This window comes from Brassica napus, chromosome C5 (genome assembly GCF_020379485.1).
Source record: "Brassica napus cultivar Da-Ae chromosome C5, Da-Ae, whole genome shotgun sequence".
NCBI classification, from domain to species: Eukaryota; Viridiplantae; Streptophyta; class Magnoliopsida; order Brassicales; family Brassicaceae; genus Brassica; species Brassica napus.
The window spans coordinates 6,889,144-6,910,365 of NC_063448.1; the positions used below are offsets into that span (position 1 = coordinate 6,889,144).

The window sequence follows — 21,222 nt, forward strand, 5'->3', positions numbered from 1 at the left end:
AACTCTAAAAGAAGACATAATCATTTGACTTGCCTCTCTGTCTAATTCGGTGGCTCCCTCGTGCCCTCGTGGGGTGGTAATAATTTGTTTTTTTTTTTTTAATTTTTATTTCTTTATTTAGTTACAAGTTTCTAAACTGGAAACCTTCATAAGATATATATAGCAAAATGTTGGATAATACTGCTCTTACGAAAGTAAGATCTAATGTCGAATACCAAATAAAATCACACCAAAAACAAGAGAAACTGGAACACTAAATAAAACAAGTAAATAACGAATCTATTGGTACAACAAGCCTAGTGCACAAGATGACTCATGTGCCATAGCAAAGAAGGCAACTTTGTTAGCAAAACATGACAAAGTCGCTTCCTTTGTGAGGGCCAAAAACAGTGGGGACAAGAACAAAGAGACAGCACATGTAATGTAACTTTAAGACTCTGCTTTTGTTGGCTTCGATGATGATTCCTCCGGACCTCCAGATTCTTCCACAAGCTGGTTTAAGATTAGACAGCCAAGAGCAAGCAATGTTATCTTTCTTAAGTCGAGTAGAGTCAGCCAGTGATTGAGTGAAATAGAGAGGTAGAGAGTGGAACGTACCAAAGAACCGACTTGCTCATAGGCTCTCATTACTTTTGAATCTTCCTCGTATTCATATCCCACTTGTAGAATCCTTGGCCCGTTCACTGACCAAAATGCCCTTCGTCCTGCCTCCTGCAACATCAACCCAAAGAAGTTTTGACAATATCAGCGGACATTTCTCTAGAAAAAAAAAAAGAAGGCGAGATAGAGAATTGTTATACCTGTAAGATGATCAAATATATAGCTTCTAGTGTCTGAACACGAATGTCAGCATCAGTAACTGGCTCTCGCTCAATGGCAAGCGCACTTCCAAGCTCAGGTGGCATTTTTGAGATATCTTCCTCACTGTATATCTAAGCAAGGTAAAAACCGAAAAGTCAGAAGCTGTTGCCCTGTAAATTTGCTTTCAAAGAAGTAGCAGCTATAAAACGAAATCAACAAACCTTACTGCCTGCAACTGGTAGAAGCAGAGCGGGCCAGAGAAACTCTGATATCAAGAGAATATTCTCCAGCTGGTTCTTGGCTTCAAAGGAGCAGTTACGGATAGTCCCAGCAACCTGAAAATCATTAAGCATAATTCTAAAGGATAGGTTAAGCAAAGAGTTCATTAAAGAGGACAAACTCTTTTAAACGTACCCCTTTCTTACGCAATTGGTTTGTTGAATCAAACTGCCTAATGATCTGTTTTAATAGTCCCTTCTTTGGCTCCAGTAACATTTTCCTCCCATCTTCTGTTTTCGATACGTTCACTAGGATTGAGCCAACATGCTCAAACTGATCATCTGTTGCATAGAAAAAGAAAATAAAACATCAAATTATTCCTATGTTCACAGATAAGCAAAGGAAAACAATGGGGCACTAAACATTAACACTAAGCAACTAAACATAACCTTTCCTTATGAGCTCTGGAAACTACTCAATGATTTAAATGCATATATAACGGAGTCAGAATCACAAATATAAGTGGACAACTTATAACTAGTAAACTATGGGACTTGTAGACCTTTGGGTCTTACTAGGGATTAGATATATATATCGAAAATTACGTAACAAACTGAAGACTAAAGAGCTCAGAGCATACCAGCAGTTTCTCCAGAAGACCTGCAAAACGACCTAACAAGCTTCATGATATGTAGTCCACGCATCTTCTCGTCCTCAATCTAACAAATGTCATAACGTTTAACATAACTAGCTACCTCACCGTTAAACTACCAAAAGACAAAACCCCACACACTCTTACACAAAGTTCGCTTAATAATGCAAATAAAATCTGAGGATAAACTACAAAGATAAATGAATAACCTGAAGCAAGGAAGAAACGCCATCATCCAACTGAGTGAGATTCACTAGAAGCATAACAAGCAATCTGGTGATACAAGACTCTGGATTATACAACATGTCCATGGCCACTTTGATCAAACCCATCTGAATCATCTTCCCGGCTAATTCGGAGTTCTGGGAAAGGTTTACAAGAGCCTGAGCTGATGGCTCTGAGACCTCCTGATTCAAAAAAGTTTCAACCTTTATCAATACTACTAATCCAAATCTAGAAAAAATTGGAGCATTTTTTAGGTTTAACTAATCAAAGGACCTTGCTTTCGCTAAGGAGACGAGACAGTGATGGAAGTAGAATCTCGGAATACTTGGATAGAGATTGTAAACCTTCCTCCGAGCCAGTTAATCCACTAACAATCTCCACCGCAGCTTTCTTCACCTGCACGTTTGTTTCTTCATATAATCAGAATTCAAACCCTAGAATCTAAAGTTGTCGGTGCATCTCAGAAACAGATGAAACCAAAGTTATATATATATATAAAAAAAAAGCTTACAGGAGGAGAAGGAGACGATAGAAACTCGACAAGCTCTTCTAGCTCCGTCGCCATATCTCTAGTCTACGAGGAAGAGTTTCGCCTTAAAGAGAGAGAGGGTAATCACGTTGTGCTCTCCACAAACTTCTCTGCGCGCAATGTCTCCGCCGGCGAACGCGAAAAATCCTCAGGGTTTTTGTTTCTGTGACGAATACAAACACCCCAAGCTGATCCAGAAGGTTCCTAGAACCGAAAAGGAAAAAAACATAAATGAAAACCGGTCCAAACATTAAACCGGGATCGCGAACCAAACACATACAAAAGACAGAGCCGTGCCTCCATGTCGGATTTTCATCTCCCTCTGTAAGAAATAAATCTTTCACGTTTGGGGGTTGAAGAAAAGATGGAAGCTTGTTTGAGATGTTCACGAGGAGGAAGCAATCTAATTGAAGCGTTGAGACCAATCGGCAAATTCTACGGTTCTCTCCGCTCTTCTTCTTCCTCTGTCTCTTTCAGCACCGGTTAGTTTCTGAGTCTCCTCTGTTCCAGTGAGATGCATTTTGATTCTAGTGAATCCTAATCTGTCAATAAGGGTTCTTATAAACGATAATCAAAATGTAAACTTGATGCACAAAAACTGATTTTTTTTTTTTTTTTAAATTGGGTCTCTGTGAAGAAGACAAGCCGGTGAAGAGAGCTTATGATGGTTTGTTACTTGATGCTGGAGGAACCCTTTTGCAATTGTCGGAACCTGTCCATGAAACTTACGCTTCCTTGGGCCAAAAATACGGTCACTTTCTTTATACTTGTTCGTTTCTTCTTTGCTTTCTCGGATGATCTCTGAGTTGTTGTATCTACTTCAGGTCTCAAGACAACTCCAGCTGAGATCAAGCAAGGTTTCAAGAGAGTTTTTGCATCTTCCTGGCCTGAGAAGTTGCGTTACCAGGGAGATGGGAGACCGTTTTGGAAGCTCGTTGTTTCGGAAGCTACTGGTTGTTCTGATAATGACTACTTTGAAGAAGTCTACCAAGTGAGTATTATTGAAGCTGAGTTCTGCTCTTTTAAATAGTCTTCAATCTTCAAATAACAATTGCTTTCTTTGGCTTATGTTGTTCTCTTAGTATTACGCGAATGGTGAGGCGTGGCATCTCCCAGAAGGAGCTTATGAGACAATGTCACTACTGAAAAATGCTGGAGGTTATTGTTTACATTGGAGAAGTAGAACTCTCTCCTATTGTTTTGTACTCGTTCTTGCTGATTTCTGAAATTTGGGTCTAAGGTGATTGCAGTTAAGATGGCTGTTGTCTCCAATTTCGATACCCGCCTTAGGAAGCTCTTGAAGGATCTTAATGTCATAGATTTGTAAGCTTTGCCATCTTTTGTTTATTAAACCTGAAAAGTGAGAATTCTATAATAAGCTTTGCAATCTTTGATTTGCACTGTTAAAGGTTTGACGCTGTGATTGTGTCCTCAGAAGTCGGATACGAGAAGCCTGATGGCCAAATCTTCAAATGCGCTTTAGGTTCTTCATCCTCAACAGAAGTGTTGTTTCCTTTGAATCTAATTTTATACACTACTTATATTGTATATTGTGTGTCATGTCGCAGAGCAAATCAGCGTAGAAGCAAACAGAGCAGTGCATGTTGGAGATGATGAGGGAGCAGATAAAGGCGGTGCAAACGCCTTGGGCATTAATTGTTGGTGCGGCACAAATACCTTTTTTAAGTTCTTCGTCATCTCGGTGATTTTTAAATCCTTCATGATCTATTCTTTCGTTTTATAAGCAGGTTATGGGGAAAAGATGTGCAGACATTTTCAGACATACAAGATCGGATTTTGGTTTCAGAACACTAAGCTTCAAAGAGCCTATGCCCAATGTTGTTTAGCTCTGGTCCAATGGAGGGAGTGGTGGAGCACCATTGGAGTGTCTGGCATTACTAATGCGATTGGTCCTGCCATGAAAGTATTTTTAGTTACCCACCTTAGGTAGCTTATGCATTTTAGGCATTGATAATGTAATGGGATAATTAAAAAAAAACATCGTTTGTCTTGAATAGTATTCAAACCAAAACCAAATCATATTTCCACCGTCTTTACAATCGCATGTTGCAATACAATTATCCCAGGGGGGAACAAATTGTATTGAGACTAAAGAAGCGTCATATTGATGTTTTGAGTTGTTATAAAAATTTGCTGTACCAGAGTTATTTGCATGCATACTTTTATAACAACTCAAAACATCTATTTGACGCTTCTAGTCTCAATACAATTTCATAACAACTCAAAACATCAATTTGATACTCTGGAAAGTGTCACAGACAAAGTTTTTTGTAAAATAAAAACTACTTATTTATTTTTTCGGTATTTTACAATTATCCCCGGGGGAACAAATTGTATTGAGACTAAGGAAGCGTCAAAACTAGTTTTTATTTCATAAAAAATGTCATAATTTTCTTTCAGATTTTCAATCAAGTAAAATGCTCAGTCCAGTAAAACCACGTTTGATTCTTTCTGAGAGATCCATATATCCCTACGAAGTTATATGGGCCGTAACAAGTCTCTTTTATATTTTATATGGGCTTTCCCTCAAGCCCAAAATAAAAACCTTTCAGTTGACCTAGAAAAGACCAGATTGTATAAATTAAAAGCCATTTTTCTGAGAGCAGCAGCCACTGTTGTTCAGGTTGAGGAGAGTCGCCATGGGAAGAAGTAAGTTTCTCGATCTCTTTGATTGCTTATGTCCTGTCGTAATTCCGACAAACATTGTAGCTGATTAAAATGTGAATCCGTTGTAGGACCGGCTAGGTGTTACCGTCAGATCAAGGGCAAGCCCTACCCTAAATCACGCTACTGCCGTGGTGTCCCGGATCCCAAAATAAGGATCTACGATGTCGGGATGAAGAAGAAAGGTGTCGACGAGTTCCCATTCTGCGTGCACTTGGTCTCGTGGGAGAAGGAGAACGTCTCCAGCGAAGCGCTCGAAGCTGCGCGTATCGCTTGCAACAAGTACATGGTGAAGTCCGCGGGGAAAGATGCTTTTCATTTGAGGATTAGGGTTCACCCGTTCCATGTTCTGAGGATCAACAAGATGCTTTCGTGTGCCGGAGCTGATAGGCTCCAGACTGGTATGAGAGGCGCTTTCGGAAAGGCTTTGGGGACTTGTGCTAGGGTTGCGATTGGTCAGGTGCTTTTGTCTGTGAGGTGTAAGGATGCTCATGGTCACCATGCTCAGGAGGCTCTGAGGAGGGCTAAGTTTAAGTTCCCTGGTCGTCAAAAGATTATCGTCAGCAGGAAATGGTATATAGATTGATCCTTTCACATTGGTTTTTTTTTTTAATTTTTTTTGACTAAGCTCATCGAGTTTGTGACTTTTTTTTTGTTTCAGGGGTTTCACGAAGTTTAACAGAGCAGACTTCACGAAGTTGAGGCAAGATAAGCGTGTTGTTCCTGATGGTGTCAATGCTAAGGTATCTTGCTGATGCATGAAATTATTACCACACTTTGATTCTTTGACTATCTCTTTTGTTTTTGAGTTTGACATTGTCTTTGTTCTTTTTTGCAGTTCCTCTCATGCCATGGACCTTTGGCTCTCCGTCAGCCAGGAAGTGCATTTTTGCCAGCCACCTACTGAAGTTTCAGAACTGTTGTCTGCTCATCCTTTAAACTTCTTTTTTATTTCCTTTAAACTATTGTCTTAAAAGTTTTTAATTGGACACATTCACTATTCTGAACCTTTGTGGAATGATATTTGCTCTCTATGTTGGCCAGTTTACTTCTTTTGCAAAGGTTTTTCTCATTGCCAAAACCTTTGATTCTTGTTTACTGCAGAACTACTAAAATTAAAGGATTTGAGAACTATTATTTTGTCAAATAATGTGGAATGTATATTTCTCAACAGTAATACTGTAGCTTCACTTGCTTCGCCGAAAACTATGAACATCCACGCGTATTGTAAAACTCATTAGTTGAATCTCATTTAGTTAACATCTTCCTTGTTTCGGACGGCATAAAAGATTAAGTGGATACGCTTAGGTAAGACTCTAAGTTGACTACGCCGTTCGGAGCTTCAAATTATAGTTTGTATAATATAAATCCACAACATGATTTATTTCAATTTTATATTTGACTTCGGATAGTTTTCAGTTATATTTCTTTGACTTCAAATTATTTTTCAATTAAAAGGCTTATGATATATAACAACATAATACGACAACGATCTAGGGACGTCCCTAAATGTTAAGAGTCAAACAATTTAATGAGGGTTTTCTAAAAACACTTTTTTTTTACAAATTTGGAAACCTTTTTCTATGTAAAATTAATAAAAAAATTTGGGGACCCTAAACCGATGTTTCAATTCGCTGTGCTCAAAACCGCCCCTGACTAACATACACAAAAACTGTAGAGTGTAAACAGCTGCTTTCCCGAAAGCCAAGTTTGTACTCAAACAATTAACAAATGAAAGCATTATGCTGAGTTTTTTTAAAGGAAGCAGCAACACTCATATATTATATGAATATACATTAGAATTAAAACCATTTTATTTTTAAAGAAAATGTAAAGGGAGACTATAAATAGTCTTACAAATGTTTTAACTAGTGGCGAATTCTTCTAACCGGAACCGCATGTAACGGGTTGGCCTTGTGCAAGGTAATACCAAAGGTTTCATCCATGTCGACAGCATTTTGAAGCTTCCAGTCAAAGGAATAAAGAAGAGAAAGAAGCATAAGAGATACCATCTTCACGGCCAAAGGCAGTCCCGGACAAATTCTTCGTCCAGCTCCAAACGGTGTTAACTCATAATTTTTACCTTTCACATCAATTTCTTTCCCCAAAAACCTCTCTGGCTCGAACCGGGTCGGGTTCTCCCACACCCCTGGATCTCGTCCTATGGCCCACACATTCACCAAAACCTGAGCATCTTTAGGAACAAAGTATCCAAAAATCTCAACATCCGTTTCCGCTTCCCGTGGGAGAAGAAAAGGAACAGGTGGATGCAAACGGAAAGTTTCTTTAACAATTGCTTGTATATATGGCAATTCTGAGATATCAGGCTCTTGAACAAACCCGTTTAGGCCTAGCATTTGTTTGATCTCGGTCTGAGCTTTCGCCATCGTTGTAGGGTTAGTAAGTAACTCTGCCATTGCCCATTCTAGGGTACTAGAGTTTGTGTCCGTGCCTCCTACAAACATATCCTGACATATAATCACGTATCAGTATATCGACATTTCGGACATATAAAAACAAATTATGCGATTCCAACTCAAGAGATACCTCTAAAATATTTTTATTCAACCAAAGCATCAGAAGTTGACATATTCATCAAATGCATGATCATCTATGTATATATAGTAAAAGTTTTTCTAATAGTAGATTATATATCACACCAAATATAAAGAAATGAACAGTAATACTTAAATAAAAGTTTTCTTTACAAAATAATATTTCACTTTTATTTCATTTCCATCTAAATAAAACTACATGTCTAGTATATAATTTGTTTTTAATCCATATGCTGTAATAAAAAGTAGATTTATAATACCATTTAGTTATAAGAATATTAGTGTACTTTTGTTGTTTTATTGTTACAATTTAAAATAAATGGTTTTAACATTTAGAAGTTATGGATTGTACAAAAATAAATAAATAAATAGAGAACATATATATACTTCAAATATTATTTTTTTTAAAGAGATAATCATCGGAACAATTTTTTTCTATAATTCCTTAATTAAGTTTATAGTAAAAACAGAAACAACTATTCTAGATGGTCTAAAGATTTTTTATCTCATAACTAATTGACTTTGATTTCATATCCTATATGTCTTGATAATGCGGAAGATGGCTTACCAAGAGAAGGTGTTCAATATCATTTTAGTCGAGTTCTGCTTCTTCCCCTACGGTGAGATCGAGAAGTGCATCCAAAAAATCGCGGTTGGAAGCAAATTTTGGATCATTCCTCAGTGATTTGTCCGCAGTTTTAATATCGATGAACTCTCTGAAAACCTTAAACAATTTATCTGTACAAAACTTCATCCTCTTGGTATAACCTTGTAGATTAAGAAACTCAAGAAACGAAAGAAGTTAGCAAGTTCTGGACTCCCAGCAGCTTCCATGCATTTGTCTTGGGGCCTCACTTGTAGTGATGTGCTCCCATAGACCTCTTCCTCCAAGAGCTGTCCTGGTCAATCTCGACCAGGTAATGTAGTTAGGACCTTTCAGGATGACTGGAATCCTCACTAGCTTGTGCTGTTCCATCTTTGCTTGCTATTGTCCAGCGGGTAAAAAAAGTAAAAAATTCGCCAAGAAGAAATTTGAATTTCTGAGGCTAGACAAGAGAGAAAACAAGGGAAGCCAAGATATGTTCTCTAGAAATGAAGAAAGTAAACCAAACAAGTGAAAGAGTAAGGTGAATACAGTAAATTTGCGGAAGCAGTTTGGTGTTCAAGAGCTTGGAGGCTCTGATACCATGTTAGAAATTGAAGAACATAGTGAAGAACAAGAGAGAGAGAGATGTTTAATCTAGAAAGTAAAGAGAGAGATAGAGTAAAGAAAGAGAATCTTATTTGCTTGATTGATTTGCTTATGGGAACATCCTATATATATAAGGGTTACAAGTATGGCAAATGGTAGATGAGATATGATAAACTAATAATCCATTGTCTTGAAACCTTAACCCACCATGCATGCTTATCCCTTGTAGTGGCATCTCCATTGTCTTGAGACCTTAACCCACCATGCATGCTTGTCTCTTGTAGTGGCATCTCCATTGTCTTGAGACCTTAACCAACCATGCATGCTTGTCCCTTGTAGTGGTATCTCCATTTTCTTGAGACCTTAACCAACCATCTTGTTTCTTATTGCTTCATCTTCACACTCCCCCTCAAGCTTGACCATAGAGACTGGTCAAGCTTGGAAACCATGAAGCATTCCCTCATTAAAACCTTTAGCTTGGAAAACCCTCATGGGATAAAAACCAAGCCAAGGAAAAAGAGTAGAACACTTCATGGCTAAGAGGATTAGTGTGATGAAAAATTTACGAGTCCTAACTTGGAATGTATGAACTCGCAAACCTTGGTGCTTGCAGCCTTGGTAAAGATGTCAGCTAGTTGATCTTCACTTCTTGTGTAGCACGGTAAGATGATCCTTTGTTCCACTGCTTGCCTAACTTTATGACAATCCACCTCAATGTGTTTAGTCCTCTCATGGAACACGCTGTTGGAAGCTATGTGTATTGCTGCTTGATTATCACAATGCATGGTGATTGGAGTTGATGTCTCTATACCCAAGTCTCGAAGTAGGTTTCTGATCCAAATCAACTCACTAGTGAGCTTCCTCATTGCCCTATATTCAGCTTCAGCACTTGAGCATGACACTATCTTCTGTTTCTTGCTCTTCCAAGTGACAAGATTGCCTCCAATAAATGTACAATAGCCGGTAGTGGATCTCCTATCCACTCTGTCTCCTGTCCAATCAGCATCACAATACCCAACTATCTCTGTATTTTTGTTGCATCCCATCCACACTCCTTGTCCTGGCTCCTCTCTTAGGTATCTTAGGATCCTTTCAACCATGTTCCAATGGTGTATCTTGGGAGCTTGCATATTCTGGCTTACTTGGTTAACTGCAAAGCATACATCAGGCCTGGTGATGGTGAGGTATATCAGCTTTCCTACAATTCTTCTATAATGTTTAACGTCAGTATAGGGCTTGTCTTCAATCTCCCCCTCACGCAGCACCTTATACCCATCTTCTAGTAGAGTCTTGGCTACTCTCGCTCCAAGCTTTCCTGCCTCATTCAAAAGATCAAGTGTGTACTTCCTTTGAGATAAGAAAAGCCCTCTTTAGAGCGGCATATTTCTATCCCTAGAAAGTACTTTAGCTCACCCAAATCTTTAATATCAAAAGTAGACTTAAGAAAGACTTTGGTTGAGATAATACCTTCCTTGTCACTTCCTGTGATGATAATATCATCTACATAAATAAGAATCACCACAATTCTTTGCTTGCTTGTGAGTGTGAAGAGTGTATGATCAGCTTCTGACTTTACAAACCCTCTTCCATTGAGAGTTGTGCTCAGTTTGTGGTACCAAGCCCTTGGTGACTGTTTTAACCCATAGATTGCTTTCTTCAACCTTAGGACATTCCCTGGCTTGACCATGTCTTCCATACCCGGAGGTGGCCTCATGTAAACCTCATCCTCCAGCTCTCCTTGAAGAAAAGCATTCTTGACATCCATCTGCCATAAATCCCATTCCAAGTTCACTGCCAATGAGAGTAGAATCCTTATGGTGTGGAGTTTAGCTACTGGTGCAAATGTATCCAGATAGTCTTCTCCATAGACTTGGGTGTATCCTCTTGCAACTAGCCTTGTTTTCTTTCTTTCTGGTTTCCCATTGGCAAGGTACTTGATGGTGAAGAGTAGACGGCTTGTAACAGCTTTCTTTCCTTTGGGGAGCTCAGTTTCATACCAAGTATCATTCTTGATCATGACACCAACTTCATCCCCAACTGACGCTCTCCACTCTTCATGCTTCATGGCTTCTTCATAAGTCTTTGGTACATACTCTTGATCTAAGTTGCTGATGAAGACTACATGCTCTTCAGATAGTCTCGCAAAAGAACATGTTGCTTGGATAGGATGAGCTACTGCATTGTTGTTGAAGTATACTTTGGTGTCCATCCACTGAGATGGTTTCTTCACCCTTGTACTCCTCCTTAATGGTTGAACTTCTTGTTGCATTCCATCTTGATCATTAACAACTTCTTCTTGGATAGCTTCTTCTTGGATAGCTTCCTCGTGGATAGCTTCGTCATGGATATCTTCTTCAGGGATAGCTTCCTCATGGATAACTTGCAAATTAGGTTGATTTCCCCCCTCATGATCAGGATGGACTGCTTCTTCAATTGATGTAGCTTCATCCACAACTGGAGGTATATGTGAAGTGCTCGGTACGCCACTTGTTTGAGGCAGGCTGATGCCTAGGTTTTCCAGAATGATTCTCAAGTTGTTTGCCCTATCTGAAGATCCTTGTGAGAGATCCTGAAGGCTTTCCCAACTCTTTTCATCATAGTATCCCTTTGATTCCACAAACTTAACATCCCTTGAGACCATAACTCTTCTTGATTCAGGTATGTAGCACTTGTACCCCTTCTGCGCATGAGTATATCCTATGAACATGCCTTTGACACTCTTGGCTTCAAGCTTGTTTCTTTGTTCCCCTGGTATCAAGACATAGCACACACACCCAAAAACACGCAAGTGATCAATTGGAGGTTTTATTTTGTTTAATACCTGAAAGGGAGAGATATCTTGGAGGATTTTGGTGGGGATCCTGTTGATCAAATAACATGCTGAGACCACAGCATCTCCCCAGAACCTCTTTGGAACATTGGTATGGAACATCATGCTCCTTGCAACCTCCATAAGATGGCGATTCTTCCTTTCAGCAACTCCATTTTGTTGTGGTGTGTATGGGCAACTTGTTTGATGGATTATGCCATGTTTTGCTAAGTGATGTTTGAAAGCAGTGCTTGTGTATTCTCCGCCATTATCAGACCTAAAAATTTTGATCTTGGAATTGAAATGGTTAGATACATAGTTTTGGAAGTTAATAAAAGCTTCTAAAACTCTATCTTTAGTTTGAATCAAGGTGAGCCATGTATATTTTGATTTTTCATCTATGAATGTAACAAAATATTTATGGTTCTCCCTAGACATACAAGGTGCTGTCCAAACATCAGAATGCACAAGATCAAAGCAATTTTCATAAATAGTCTTAGAATTAGGGAAAACAGATCTCTGATGTTTACCAAGAATACAAGCCTCACAACTTCCACTCTTTAAAGATAGATTAGGTAACATCAGTCCTAAGGCACGATAATGAGGATGACCTAATCTAGCATGCCATAAAACATCACTAGCTAACACAGAAGCAGAATTGAAAGCACAAGATAAATCTGAAAGCTTGGTGTTTTCAAGCAAGTAAAGCTCTCCCTTGCTCACACCCTTTCCCAGCATCTTCCTGGTCTTAATATCCTGAAAGCACACATCATTAGGACTGAAAATAACATTACAATTTAGATCATTGGTTGCTCTCTTAACAGATAATAAGTTGGATGTGAAAGTAGGCATATAAAAGGCTTGAGACTCCTTATCAAACAGTTTCAAGTTTCCTACTCCTTCAATTGGAATTCTATCACCATTAGCAATCACTACACTCCCTAGAGCAGGTTTAACATCACTAATCAGTCTAGCATCCCTAATCATATGATGAGAAGCTCCCGAATCAATGATCAAAGGTCTAGTAGTATGTGAAGCACTGTGAATAGAATTTAAAGCATTGACACTGATGTTACCAGAGTTTGCATTGATAGCCTTGATAAGGGCTTCAATGTCTGACTTGCGGATGAAGGCATCATCAGGGGATCGCTGAGACATGGCATGGGATGTGGATCCACCAGTGTGGGTGGTTGAGATCATAGCTCTTCCATCTTCTCCTATGCGCATGGAGCCTGGTATTGTGGTTTCATGAGCTCTTGCTTCATGTGCTTTGGCCTGGTTGTATCTGTTGGTTGAAGCAGGTCTGAGGTGAGGATGGAGGATCCAACAATTGGTTTTGGAGTGGCCTATATTCTTGCAGTGCTCACAAGTCATAGACTTGTCTCCTCCTCTTCTTGGTTTGAAGTGTGCTTTGTTGACTGAAGCACTCTCCATCTTCTCAGCTTTGTTTGCCATAGACAGTTCCCCTTTTCCACCAAAGAGACCATCTGAGCCTAGCTCCTTCCGAAGTTGAGCACACACATCATCATAGCTTGGAAGCTCTTTAGCTCTCAATATGTGTTTAAGTACATCATTGAAGCTTGGGTTGAGTGTGAGAAGCAATCCAAAGACCTTGTCTTGCTCACGCCTCTCTTCTAGTGTACTAGGATCAGTGGTACTTGGTCTCAGCATCTCAAGTTCAGACCACAGCTGGCTGTACTTCCCAAGGTGTTTGGTGAAGTCCATCTCCTCTTGCTGCAAGTTGTTGATTGCCCTCTTAACCTCAAAAATTCTGGTGAGGTTTGAAGTGTTTCCATATACCTTGTGTAAGGTATCCCATAGCTTCTTTGCAGTCTCACAGTGTGAGTAAGACTCCATGATAGGAGTATCAAGTGAGCCTTGCAAGATAGACAACACCATGAGATCCTCCTAACCCCATTTGCCTTCATCTACCACTACAACCTCCTTGCCATCTTCTCTTTGGGTGATTTGTCTTGGGGCCTCACTTGTGGTGATGTGCTCCCATAGACCTTTTCCTCCAAGAGCTGTCCTGGTCAATCTCGACCAGGTAATGTAGTTAGGACCTTTCAGGATGACTGGAATCCTCACTAGCTTGTGCTGCTCCATCTTTGCTTGCTATTGTCCAGCGGGTAAAAAAAGTAAAAAATTCGCCAAGAAGAAATTTGAATTTCTGAGGCTAGACAAGAGAGAAAACAAGGGAAGCCAAGATATGTTCTCTAGAAATGAAGAAAGTAAACCAAACAAGTGAAAGAGTAAGGTGAATAGAGTAAATTTGCGGAAGCAGTTTGGTATTCAAGAGCTTGGAGGCTCTGATACCATGTTAGAAATTGAAGAACATAGTGAAGAACAAGAGAGAGAGATGTTTAATCTAGAAAGTAAAGAGAGAGATAGAGTAAAGAAAGAGAATCTTATTTGCTTGATTGATTTGCTTATGGGAACATCCCATATATATAAGGGTTACAAGTATGGCAAATGGTAGATGAGATATGATAAACTAATAATCCATTGTCTTGAAACCTTAACCAACCATGCATGCTTGTCCCTTGTAGTGGCATCTCCATTGTCTTGAGACCTTAACCCACCATGCATGCTTGTCCCTTGTAGTGGCATCTCCATTGTCTTGAGACCTTAACCAACCATTGCATGCTTGTCCCTTGTAGTGGTATCTCCATTGTCTTGAGACCTTAACCAACCATCTTGTTTCTTATTGCTTCATCTTCACAAGATACACGAGAAATATCAACAGTTACTTCTCTCTTGCTGCTTTCATCCATGAAGCTCACAAGCTCTTGCACCTTTTTCATCCTCAGAGCTTTAGTGGCTTCAATACGCTGGGGCGAGAACAGGTGTGTCACAGACAATTTTCTCAACAGTCTGAAAAAAAAAACACAACAACAATTTGATTAGTGTCTTAGGTGTCGTTTGTTGCGTTTAATTTGAATGATTGCATATTAATAAATTATCAGCTTGATTATTATGCTGACAAGATTTCAGTAGAAACACATTTGAAGATTGTAAAAGTAATCACGAAAAGCATAACAATCATTTAATTTTCCTATGCCTTTCCTAACTTAAAGTTCGGTTCTATTATCATTTTTTTTGTATCGTCTACAACTTGCTAAATTTGAATTTGAGCTATGATAAATATTGTGTATATATTTTTTTTAGCAAATATTGTGTATATATAAAATACTTTATCTGTTTCATAATATACTTAGTTTTAGAAGTATTTTTTTCAAAATATAAATAGTTTTCATATTTCAATGCAACTTTTGTATTTGTTGGATATTATTTGATCAATTAAATTATGTAGGTTTTTTCAATATTAGTGTTTTTAGATAAAACTACTTTTACATGGAGTATAAATAAAATATTTTATTTAGCAAAGACAAATGCAAATATATACCAGCTACAACTAAAAATTATACGGTCTTTAGTTTGCGTTTGTAAGTTAAAACTTATAAATTATAACTACTGTATAGTCTTTTTTATGGAAACACCATAAATATATTATATTTTCTTCTTTTTTGTAGCACATATTATATTTTCTTAAAATGTAAATAAAATGACCTAACTATTAAAAGCAAACGACAAATACAACTATATGCATTTGATCGAAAAAATCCAAAATAGTTAGCAGCCAAACTTGAGAAGAAAAAACCATAGAAAATATTCGATAGCACAAAATACCTCCAACGAGCCGAAAATGGATGAATCCATGCAGCAGAAACTTTGTGGTGACTGATCGACCGTACCGCGTTAGGAGCCTTATGGTCAGACAAGGTTTGATCGTGTGTTCTTAAAACCTCTCTTGCAGCTTCCGGTAAAGTTATGATCACTGTGTTTAGACGTCCAAATTTTAGATGCATGATTGGTCCATATGTTCTCGAGAGGTCCGCGAATGAGCGGTGCGGGAGTTTACCGACTTGGTGAATGTTACCTATGATCGGTAACCGTGGAGGTCCAGGAGGCAGCGTGGCAGATCGGGGAGAGCTCTGTCGGAATCTTGCTGTAGTAAAAATAAAGAAACATGATAGGATAAAGCAAATGGGCAATAACAGCTTTTCTGAGAAAATTTCCATCTCTGCTTTCTTAGTTGATAGAAACTACACGAACCTATATAGATACATCATTTTAGAGTGTTTATGGAGTGGTAATATATTATATAAACTTTGTTTGAATCAACTACTGAGGTATAGTAAAGAAAATAACTTAATGAATATTTTATAAAACTATGTGTATTTCATTACTAAACTATAGCATTTGACATTTGGCTGGTTATCTGTTGCATGTTAGTATTGCAATTCTTATTAATTAATAGAGTAGCAGTTAATGATTTGTGTCACCATGCGTATCACGGGCTAATCAGATAATGTCCCATCAAATCCCGAAGAATCCAATGAATTATTGAGGCGTTAAAAACTAGTACTAAATGCAAATAACATTTCCAATAGTTGGTTTTATTTTTATTTTCAAAAGTTCATTTTCTTCAAAATAAAATAAAAAAGCAACATTCATTTCAATAGTTTGTTTCATTTATTTTTTGAAAAAAAAACATTTCAAATATATTTCATCTCTATTTTATCATTAATTACTAATTTATCTTTATATTTTTTTATATTTACTAATTTTACCTAACTACTTTATTTTAACAATAAACCAACACAATAATTATTTAATATAAATTAAACAGTATCATATAATAAATAAATAACATAACATGAATAAACAAACATAAAATATCATAGTTTGTAAAAAAATACTATATATATAATTTTTTCTATGAGTGATTAATAAAAGTGTTTAGAAGTAAAAGATAAAATTATTTATCTTTCTTTTTTTGATTAACCTAGAGTATCTCAGGCCCAAAGAAATGCACAGACTAATCTTCATTCGCGGATAGACTCTTTCTCCAGGCATTCAAATGGGTCATGTATTAAGTGAACAGGATAACTGTGACTTAGTTTTGCACAACAGGTGGATCGAACTTGAAATGTATTAGCATCTCACTCCCGCCTCCTTACCACCCGGCCACAATCACCCGGTCATCTTTGATTCTTTTTAATTGAGTTAAAAGTTCGTAAACAGACCATTCTTCCAAGAAAAAATTTATATCAGTAATTTTTCGATCAACAATTTTATTTGCCGCATGTATGTCAGTTTTAATTCTTTTTTTTTGGAGTAAGATGTCGGTTTAACTTGCTTCAGCGAAAACTATGAACATCCATGCGTAATAGTTTTATTTTTGAGCAAATTGGGTTAAAACCAATGAAAGATAGGGAAATTAAGTATCTACCAAAAACCAATGTTTTTAAACCCGGACCGGACCGCCGGTCCGACCGGGTTCAACCGCGAACCGGACATCAGTCTGGGTTGGGTTGATGCCAAAACCCAACTACAATTGAACCGGTAAAAAAATCATATTGAACCGTTAAAAACCCAGGAACCGTTGACCCAACGAACCGGTAAAACCCTGGTTCGTTTAAAAACCAAAATTTTGTTTAAAAAATAATTAGTTTTTCCTTTTTAAATAGGGTTTGTTAACAAACTGCAATTCACAAGGTATTGCCGTGTTTGACGTCTTATACTTTTGAGTCGTTGGCGTCTCTGCAAGTTACATCTCACGACTCACAAAGTCACAAGGTATTTTCTACATCTCAAGGTATTGTTTTTGTGGGTGAGACTAATAATTAAAAACTTATGTTTGTGTCTTTGATGTCTCTGCAAAACTTTTGCAGTGTACTTAGGATGGAAGATAATGATCAAGAAATTCCACTTTCATCAAATTCAAACACAGAACATCAACAACCATCACAACGTTCCACTCGTCAAAAGATTTAGCATGGACATATGTCACTCATACTTTAGATTCAAAGGGGAAAACCATTCTTACATGTAACTTTTGTGGTAAGGTTAATCATGGAGGTGGAATCAATAGAATGAAACAACATATGGCGGGAGTGAAAGGAAGCACAAACGGATGCACAAAGGTTCCTCCAGAAGTTCAACACACAATGAGAAAATCACTGAAAGAAAATGAGAAAAAAGCAAAACAGAAGCGAGGAGTGAATATGCAACTTCACGATGTTGATGATGGTGAAGGTTCTACTCAAGTTTGTGTGCCTACAAGTCAGAAAAGAAAGGTCGGTACGGATGTAAACTCTTACTTTAAAAGGGGTCTAGAAGATCAGACACAGCCAACTATAAAATCATGCTTGCAAAGTAAGGAAAAGGTTCATGATGCTGATAGCATTATTTTTCTATGATGTATGTATGCCTATGAATGCAGTTAATTCTAGGTTCTATCAGCCTATGATCAGCAAAATTGCAAGCATGGGTCATGGTTATGTAGGGCCTTCTTATCATGCTTTAAAGGTTGGTTTACTACGTGATGCAAAGCTGCAAGTTTCTTTGATTATCGACTCTTTAAGGAGTACATGGGCTGATAGTGGTTGTACTTTGATGGGAGATGGATGGAAAGATACTAGGCAAAGGCCATTGATTAATTTTTTGGTCTACTGTCCTAAGGGGATAACTTTCATCAAGTCTGTTGATGCTTCAGGAATATGTACAAATGCAGAGAATTTGTGCAACCTATTTGCGGAGATTGTGGAGATGATTGGACCACAAAATGTGGTCCATATGGTGACAGATAGCGCACCTAACTACAAAGCTGCTGGTGGTAGGCTTGTAGAAAGATATCCTACCATATACTGGTCACCGTGTGCTGCTCACTGCATTAACTTGATATTAGAAGATGTGGGAAAGCTGCCTCATGTGCATAATTTAACCAGCAATGCATCAAAGATCATTGTATTTGTGTATAACCATAAGCATATTTTGAACTAGTTGAGAAACAGGCCGGATTGGAGAGAGATAATTCGCCCTGGGGAAACTCGGTTTGCTACAAGTTTCATAGCTTTACAAAGTTTACATGCCCATAAAGATATTTTGCAGAGTATGGTTGTTGATGAGGAGTTCAGAAAAATCTCAAGATCTGAGAAAGCAAAACTTGTGAAACAGCTTATCTTTAATGAAGACTTTTGGAAGGAGTGCTTTATGATTGTGCAGATTATGACTCCGTTGATCCGTTTGTTGCGTATTTGTGATGCTGATGAGAAACCATCGTTGCCTTATGTATATGAAGGGATGTATAGGGCACGGCTAGGCATCAAAAATATATTCAAGAAAGAAAAGCCTCTTTATAGGTCTTATACGAGGATCATTGACAATAGGTGGGATAGGATGTTGCGTAGTGATATCTATGCTGCAGCTTATTTTTTGAATCCTGCCTTCTTGTATGACCAAAAGAACTTCTGCGATAAAGCCGAGATTACAAGAGGAGTGCTAAATCTGATTGAGAAGCAGAAGGGCAGTCTAAGTGAAACAAAGTTGGTATCAACCCTTCGTTGCTATAGAGATCGAGAACTTAATTTATCTCGAGAAATGGCACTTACTTGTAGCAAAACGACTCGACCCGGTAAGTAATGTCGTTATATTTATGCCAATATAACATGTTTTCTTCTGGTCAGTTACTAATATATATTTTTATTATATTTACAGATGAATGGTGGAAACTATTTGGTTGTGATATTCCTGATTTGCAAAAGCTTGCAATCCGAATCCTTAGTCAAACAGCTTCTTCATCGGGATGTGAGCGAAACTGGAGTGTCTTTGAACGTATTCATACCAAAAAAAGAAACAAGCTAGAGCATCAAAGACTCAATGATCTTGTATATGTTCACTACAACTTGCGTTTACAAAACAGGTTAGTTAGTTGTGAAGTTTATAACAAATATTTGTGTGTCATTATTCATTTGGTAATACGCTATTGTTTCTTTACGTAGGTATGGGACAAGAAGATCATATGATCCCGTTGATTATGAGTCAATTGATAAAACTGAGTTTTGGATTGTGGAAGAAGAAGGAGAAGGAGAACTTGATTTTTCTGAATTAGAAGATAAACTTCTTGAAGAATATCCTAAAGATGGCGAAGAACTCAATCATGGTATGATTTTGAATTTTATTTCAAAATATAGTCTTTTTAACTAATGTGTATATTTTTTAAAGGTGATGCAGATTAGAGTGATAAAGACTTGGAGAGCAAAATTTAAATGTTTTTTTTCTTATAAATTTTAGATTTGGATTATTAAATTGTTTTATTACTTTTATTACATTTAAGTTTGTTATTTTTGAAGATTTTCTTAACATTAAGGTTATTGAAACATTTTATTTGAGATGATTTATCTTTGTAACAATATACATAGAAAACATCATTAGATTCAGCTTAATCTAAACGAACCGGATCGAACCCGGTCGAACCATAATGACCCCTGGCCCAAAATATTTCTGGTTCGCTCGCCGGTCCGGTTTTAAAAACATTGCCAAAAACAGTAAAACATAAAGTTGTCACTGGAAGTTAATGACGATAGTGTCCTTAGTAATCGTCCAATCGATTTTTCTGTGGTAGGATACCTACAATAACTAGTTGGCAGGCACAATTTCTTTAGATTTGTAAAAAATTTGGGAATAAATTATAAAAAAATAATTAAAAAAATTGTAAAGATACGTACGTGTTAACTTATATTTGGGGTTTTCTCTCATTATTTTGTCTCCATCGAGTGAAAAGGAATTAAACATGTTTTCTTTCTCTCAACTCTCTATGCATTTTTCAGAAAGTAAAACCATTATTTTTTAATTTTTTGATCTCCGATCAGTTTGTAAAATATATTTTGTTCTTCATCTGAATCATTTTGTTTCATATGGGTGATAAAATTTCATTTGTTCGGAGTAGATCTCATTCCATAGATTGTTGTGTATCTCTTTTTTTTTACTCTTTTCTTTCTACAGATTTAATTAAAGAAAATGTGGTTCTGAATTCTGTAAGTCTCACCGACAGCTCAACGCAACATGCATGGAGAAGGAAGATCTCCGCCGTTGCTACTCAGATTTGAGCGGGCTTTGTTGTTAAGTCATGGTGAAGATTCTCTATGGGTGATGGAAAAAGCACTTATACCAATCACCAATAAATTCTCAAAACAAAATGAAGCATTCTATCTTTTGAACTTCATTGTCTTTCATTTCTCTACATCCTGGAGATTCTTCGGGTTACTCGACGATCAAGACAACGCGTCTAGTCAACACGTCTCATTCCACCTACAGGACCCGAGGGTTTCGATTAAAGTTAGAGATTAGGTCTCATAACCCTCACAAATAGGGATATGAGAATATGATAATTAGCAAGCTAACAAATTTATTAATGATTAAATAACAAATTATACAAGCAATTTTTAGTTTAGCCAGGTAACTGTTTTTGGGAATCAGAAGTGGTGAAGAAACTGTATTTTGATGTCTTCGAACATATATGTGAGTACAAAATATGGCATTATAAGTAAAAATATAGTTTAGCCGGCTAACAAATATATGTTGCACATCTATTAGATTGATTAACCAGATACTAAAACTTTGTTGATGTAAACATTATAAAAATAATTAGTTACGAAATTATGTTTCCGGCTAACTCAACTATAGGCTAACTCAACTATATTTCCTATC

General features: G+C 37.4%; 5 protein-coding genes and 1 long non-coding RNA gene across 9 annotated transcripts; 3 read left to right on the forward strand and 3 right to left on the reverse strand.

The window, feature by feature from the left end:
- Positions 1–132: 132 nt before the first annotated feature.
- LOC106430947 (protein HGH1 homolog) lies at positions 133–2,610 on the reverse strand. The gene is made up of 9 exons (XM_013871746.3): positions 2,409–2,610; positions 2,171–2,293; positions 1,882–2,079; positions 1,661–1,739; positions 1,216–1,361; positions 1,023–1,136; positions 801–932; positions 598–711; positions 133–492 (listed from the first exon to the last, which is right to left on the reverse strand). Exons 1-9 carry the CDS (start codon positions 2,460–2,462, stop codon positions 430–432), a joined length of 1,023 nt encoding a protein of 340 aa, XP_013727200.1. The 5' UTR covers positions 2,463–2,610; the 3' UTR covers positions 133–429.
- Positions 2,611–2,699: 89 nt separating this feature from the next.
- LOC106399332 (haloacid dehalogenase-like hydrolase domain-containing protein 3) lies at positions 2,700–4,479 on the forward strand. Of its 4 annotated transcripts, none has more exons than XM_013839805.3 (8): positions 2,700–2,908; positions 3,064–3,177; positions 3,251–3,417; positions 3,509–3,584; positions 3,677–3,749; positions 3,836–3,909; positions 3,995–4,088; positions 4,172–4,479. In XM_013839805.3, the coding sequence occupies exons 1-8, from the start codon at positions 2,791–2,793 to the stop codon at positions 4,239–4,241; spliced, it is 786 nt and encodes a 261-aa protein (XP_013695259.1). In that variant the 5' UTR covers positions 2,700–2,790; the 3' UTR covers positions 4,242–4,479. The 4 variants fall into 4 exon arrangements, with proteins under 4 accessions (XP_013695259.1, XP_013695261.1, XP_048614015.1 ...); XM_013839807.3 differs by having other exon boundaries at positions 4,175–4,479; XM_048758058.1 differs by having other exon boundaries at positions 2,737–2,908; positions 3,067–3,177.
- A 528-nt stretch (positions 4,480–5,007) lies between these two features.
- LOC106397034 (60S ribosomal protein L10-1-like) lies at positions 5,008–6,172 on the forward strand. The gene is made up of 4 exons (XM_013837571.3): positions 5,008–5,096; positions 5,183–5,684; positions 5,773–5,854; positions 5,950–6,172. The coding sequence occupies exons 1-4, from the start codon at positions 5,087–5,089 to the stop codon at positions 6,016–6,018; spliced, it is 663 nt and encodes a 220-aa protein (XP_013693025.1). The 5' UTR covers positions 5,008–5,086; the 3' UTR covers positions 6,019–6,172.
- On the reverse strand, positions 6,004–9,199 carry LOC125587480. The gene is made up of 2 exons (XR_007323768.1): positions 8,235–9,199; positions 6,004–7,579 (listed from the first exon to the last, which is right to left on the reverse strand). It is a non-coding gene; the product is annotated as an uncharacterized LOC125587480 (long non-coding RNA).
- Positions 9,200–13,816: 4,617 nt separating this feature from the next.
- LOC111206414 (cytochrome P450 76C4-like) lies at positions 13,817–15,843 on the reverse strand. Its single transcript, XM_022703157.2, has 2 exons — positions 15,358–15,843; positions 13,817–14,541 (listed from the first exon to the last, which is right to left on the reverse strand). The coding sequence occupies exons 1-2, from the start codon at positions 15,747–15,749 to the stop codon at positions 14,352–14,354; spliced, it is 582 nt and encodes a 193-aa protein (XP_022558878.1). The 5' UTR covers positions 15,750–15,843; the 3' UTR covers positions 13,817–14,351.
- A 1,775-nt stretch (positions 15,844–17,618) lies between these two features.
- Positions 17,619–19,751, forward strand: LOC106430951. Its single transcript, XM_048757151.1, has 6 exons — positions 17,619–17,769; positions 17,957–18,480; positions 18,625–19,147; positions 19,231–19,435; positions 19,515–19,675; positions 19,738–19,751. The coding sequence occupies exons 1-6, from the start codon at positions 17,619–17,621 to the stop codon at positions 19,749–19,751; spliced, it is 1,578 nt and encodes a 525-aa protein (XP_048613108.1).
- The last annotated feature ends 1,471 nt before the right edge of the window (positions 19,752–21,222 follow it).

Bases quoted from the DNA above. Each gene is read 5' to 3' on its own strand.
- LOC106397034 (XM_013837571.3), top strand. The intron at 5,685-5,772 runs GTATATAGATTG...TTTTTGTTTCAG, and splicing joins ATTATCGTCAGCAGGAAATG to GGGTTTCACGAAGTTTAACA. The intron at 5,855-5,949 runs GTATCTTGCTGA...TCTTTTTTGCAG, and splicing joins CTGATGGTGTCAATGCTAAG to TTCCTCTCATGCCATGGACC.
- LOC106399332 (XM_013839805.3), top strand. From the start codon at position 2,791: ATGGAAGCTTGTTTGAGATGTTCACGAGGAGGAAGCAATCTAATTGAA. The intron at 2,909-3,063 runs GTTAGTTTCTGA...GTCTCTGTGAAG, and splicing joins CTCTGTCTCTTTCAGCACCG to AAGACAAGCCGGTGAAGAGA. The intron at 3,750-3,835 runs GTAAGCTTTGCC...GCACTGTTAAAG, and splicing joins GATCTTAATGTCATAGATTT to GTTTGACGCTGTGATTGTGT.
- LOC106430947 (XM_013871746.3), bottom strand. From the start codon at position 2,462: ATGGCGACGGAGCTAGAAGAGCTTGTCGAGTTTCTATCGTCTCCTTCT. The intron at 1,740-1,881 runs GTTATTCATTTA...GACATTTGTTAG, and splicing joins GCGTTTCTTCCTTGCTTCAG to ATTGAGGACGAGAAGATGCG. The intron at 933-1,022 runs GTTTGTTGATTT...TACCTTGCTTAG, and splicing joins TACCAGTTGCAGGCAGTAAG to ATATACAGTGAGGAAGATAT.
- LOC106430951 (XM_048757151.1), top strand. From the start codon at position 17,619: ATGGCGGGAGTGAAAGGAAGCACAAACGGATGCACAAAGGTTCCTCCA. The intron at 19,148-19,230 runs GTAAGTAATGTC...TTATATTTACAG, and splicing joins TAGCAAAACGACTCGACCCG to ATGAATGGTGGAAACTATTT. The intron at 19,436-19,514 runs GTTAGTTAGTTG...TTCTTTACGTAG, and splicing joins AACTTGCGTTTACAAAACAG to GTATGGGACAAGAAGATCAT.
- LOC111206414 (XM_022703157.2), bottom strand. From the start codon at position 15,749: ATGGAAATTTTCTCAGAAAAGCTGTTATTGCCCATTTGCTTTATCCTA. The intron at 14,542-15,357 runs GTATTTTGTGCT...TTTTTTTTTCAG, and splicing joins CCATTTTCGGCTCGTTGGAG to ACTGTTGAGAAAATTGTCTG.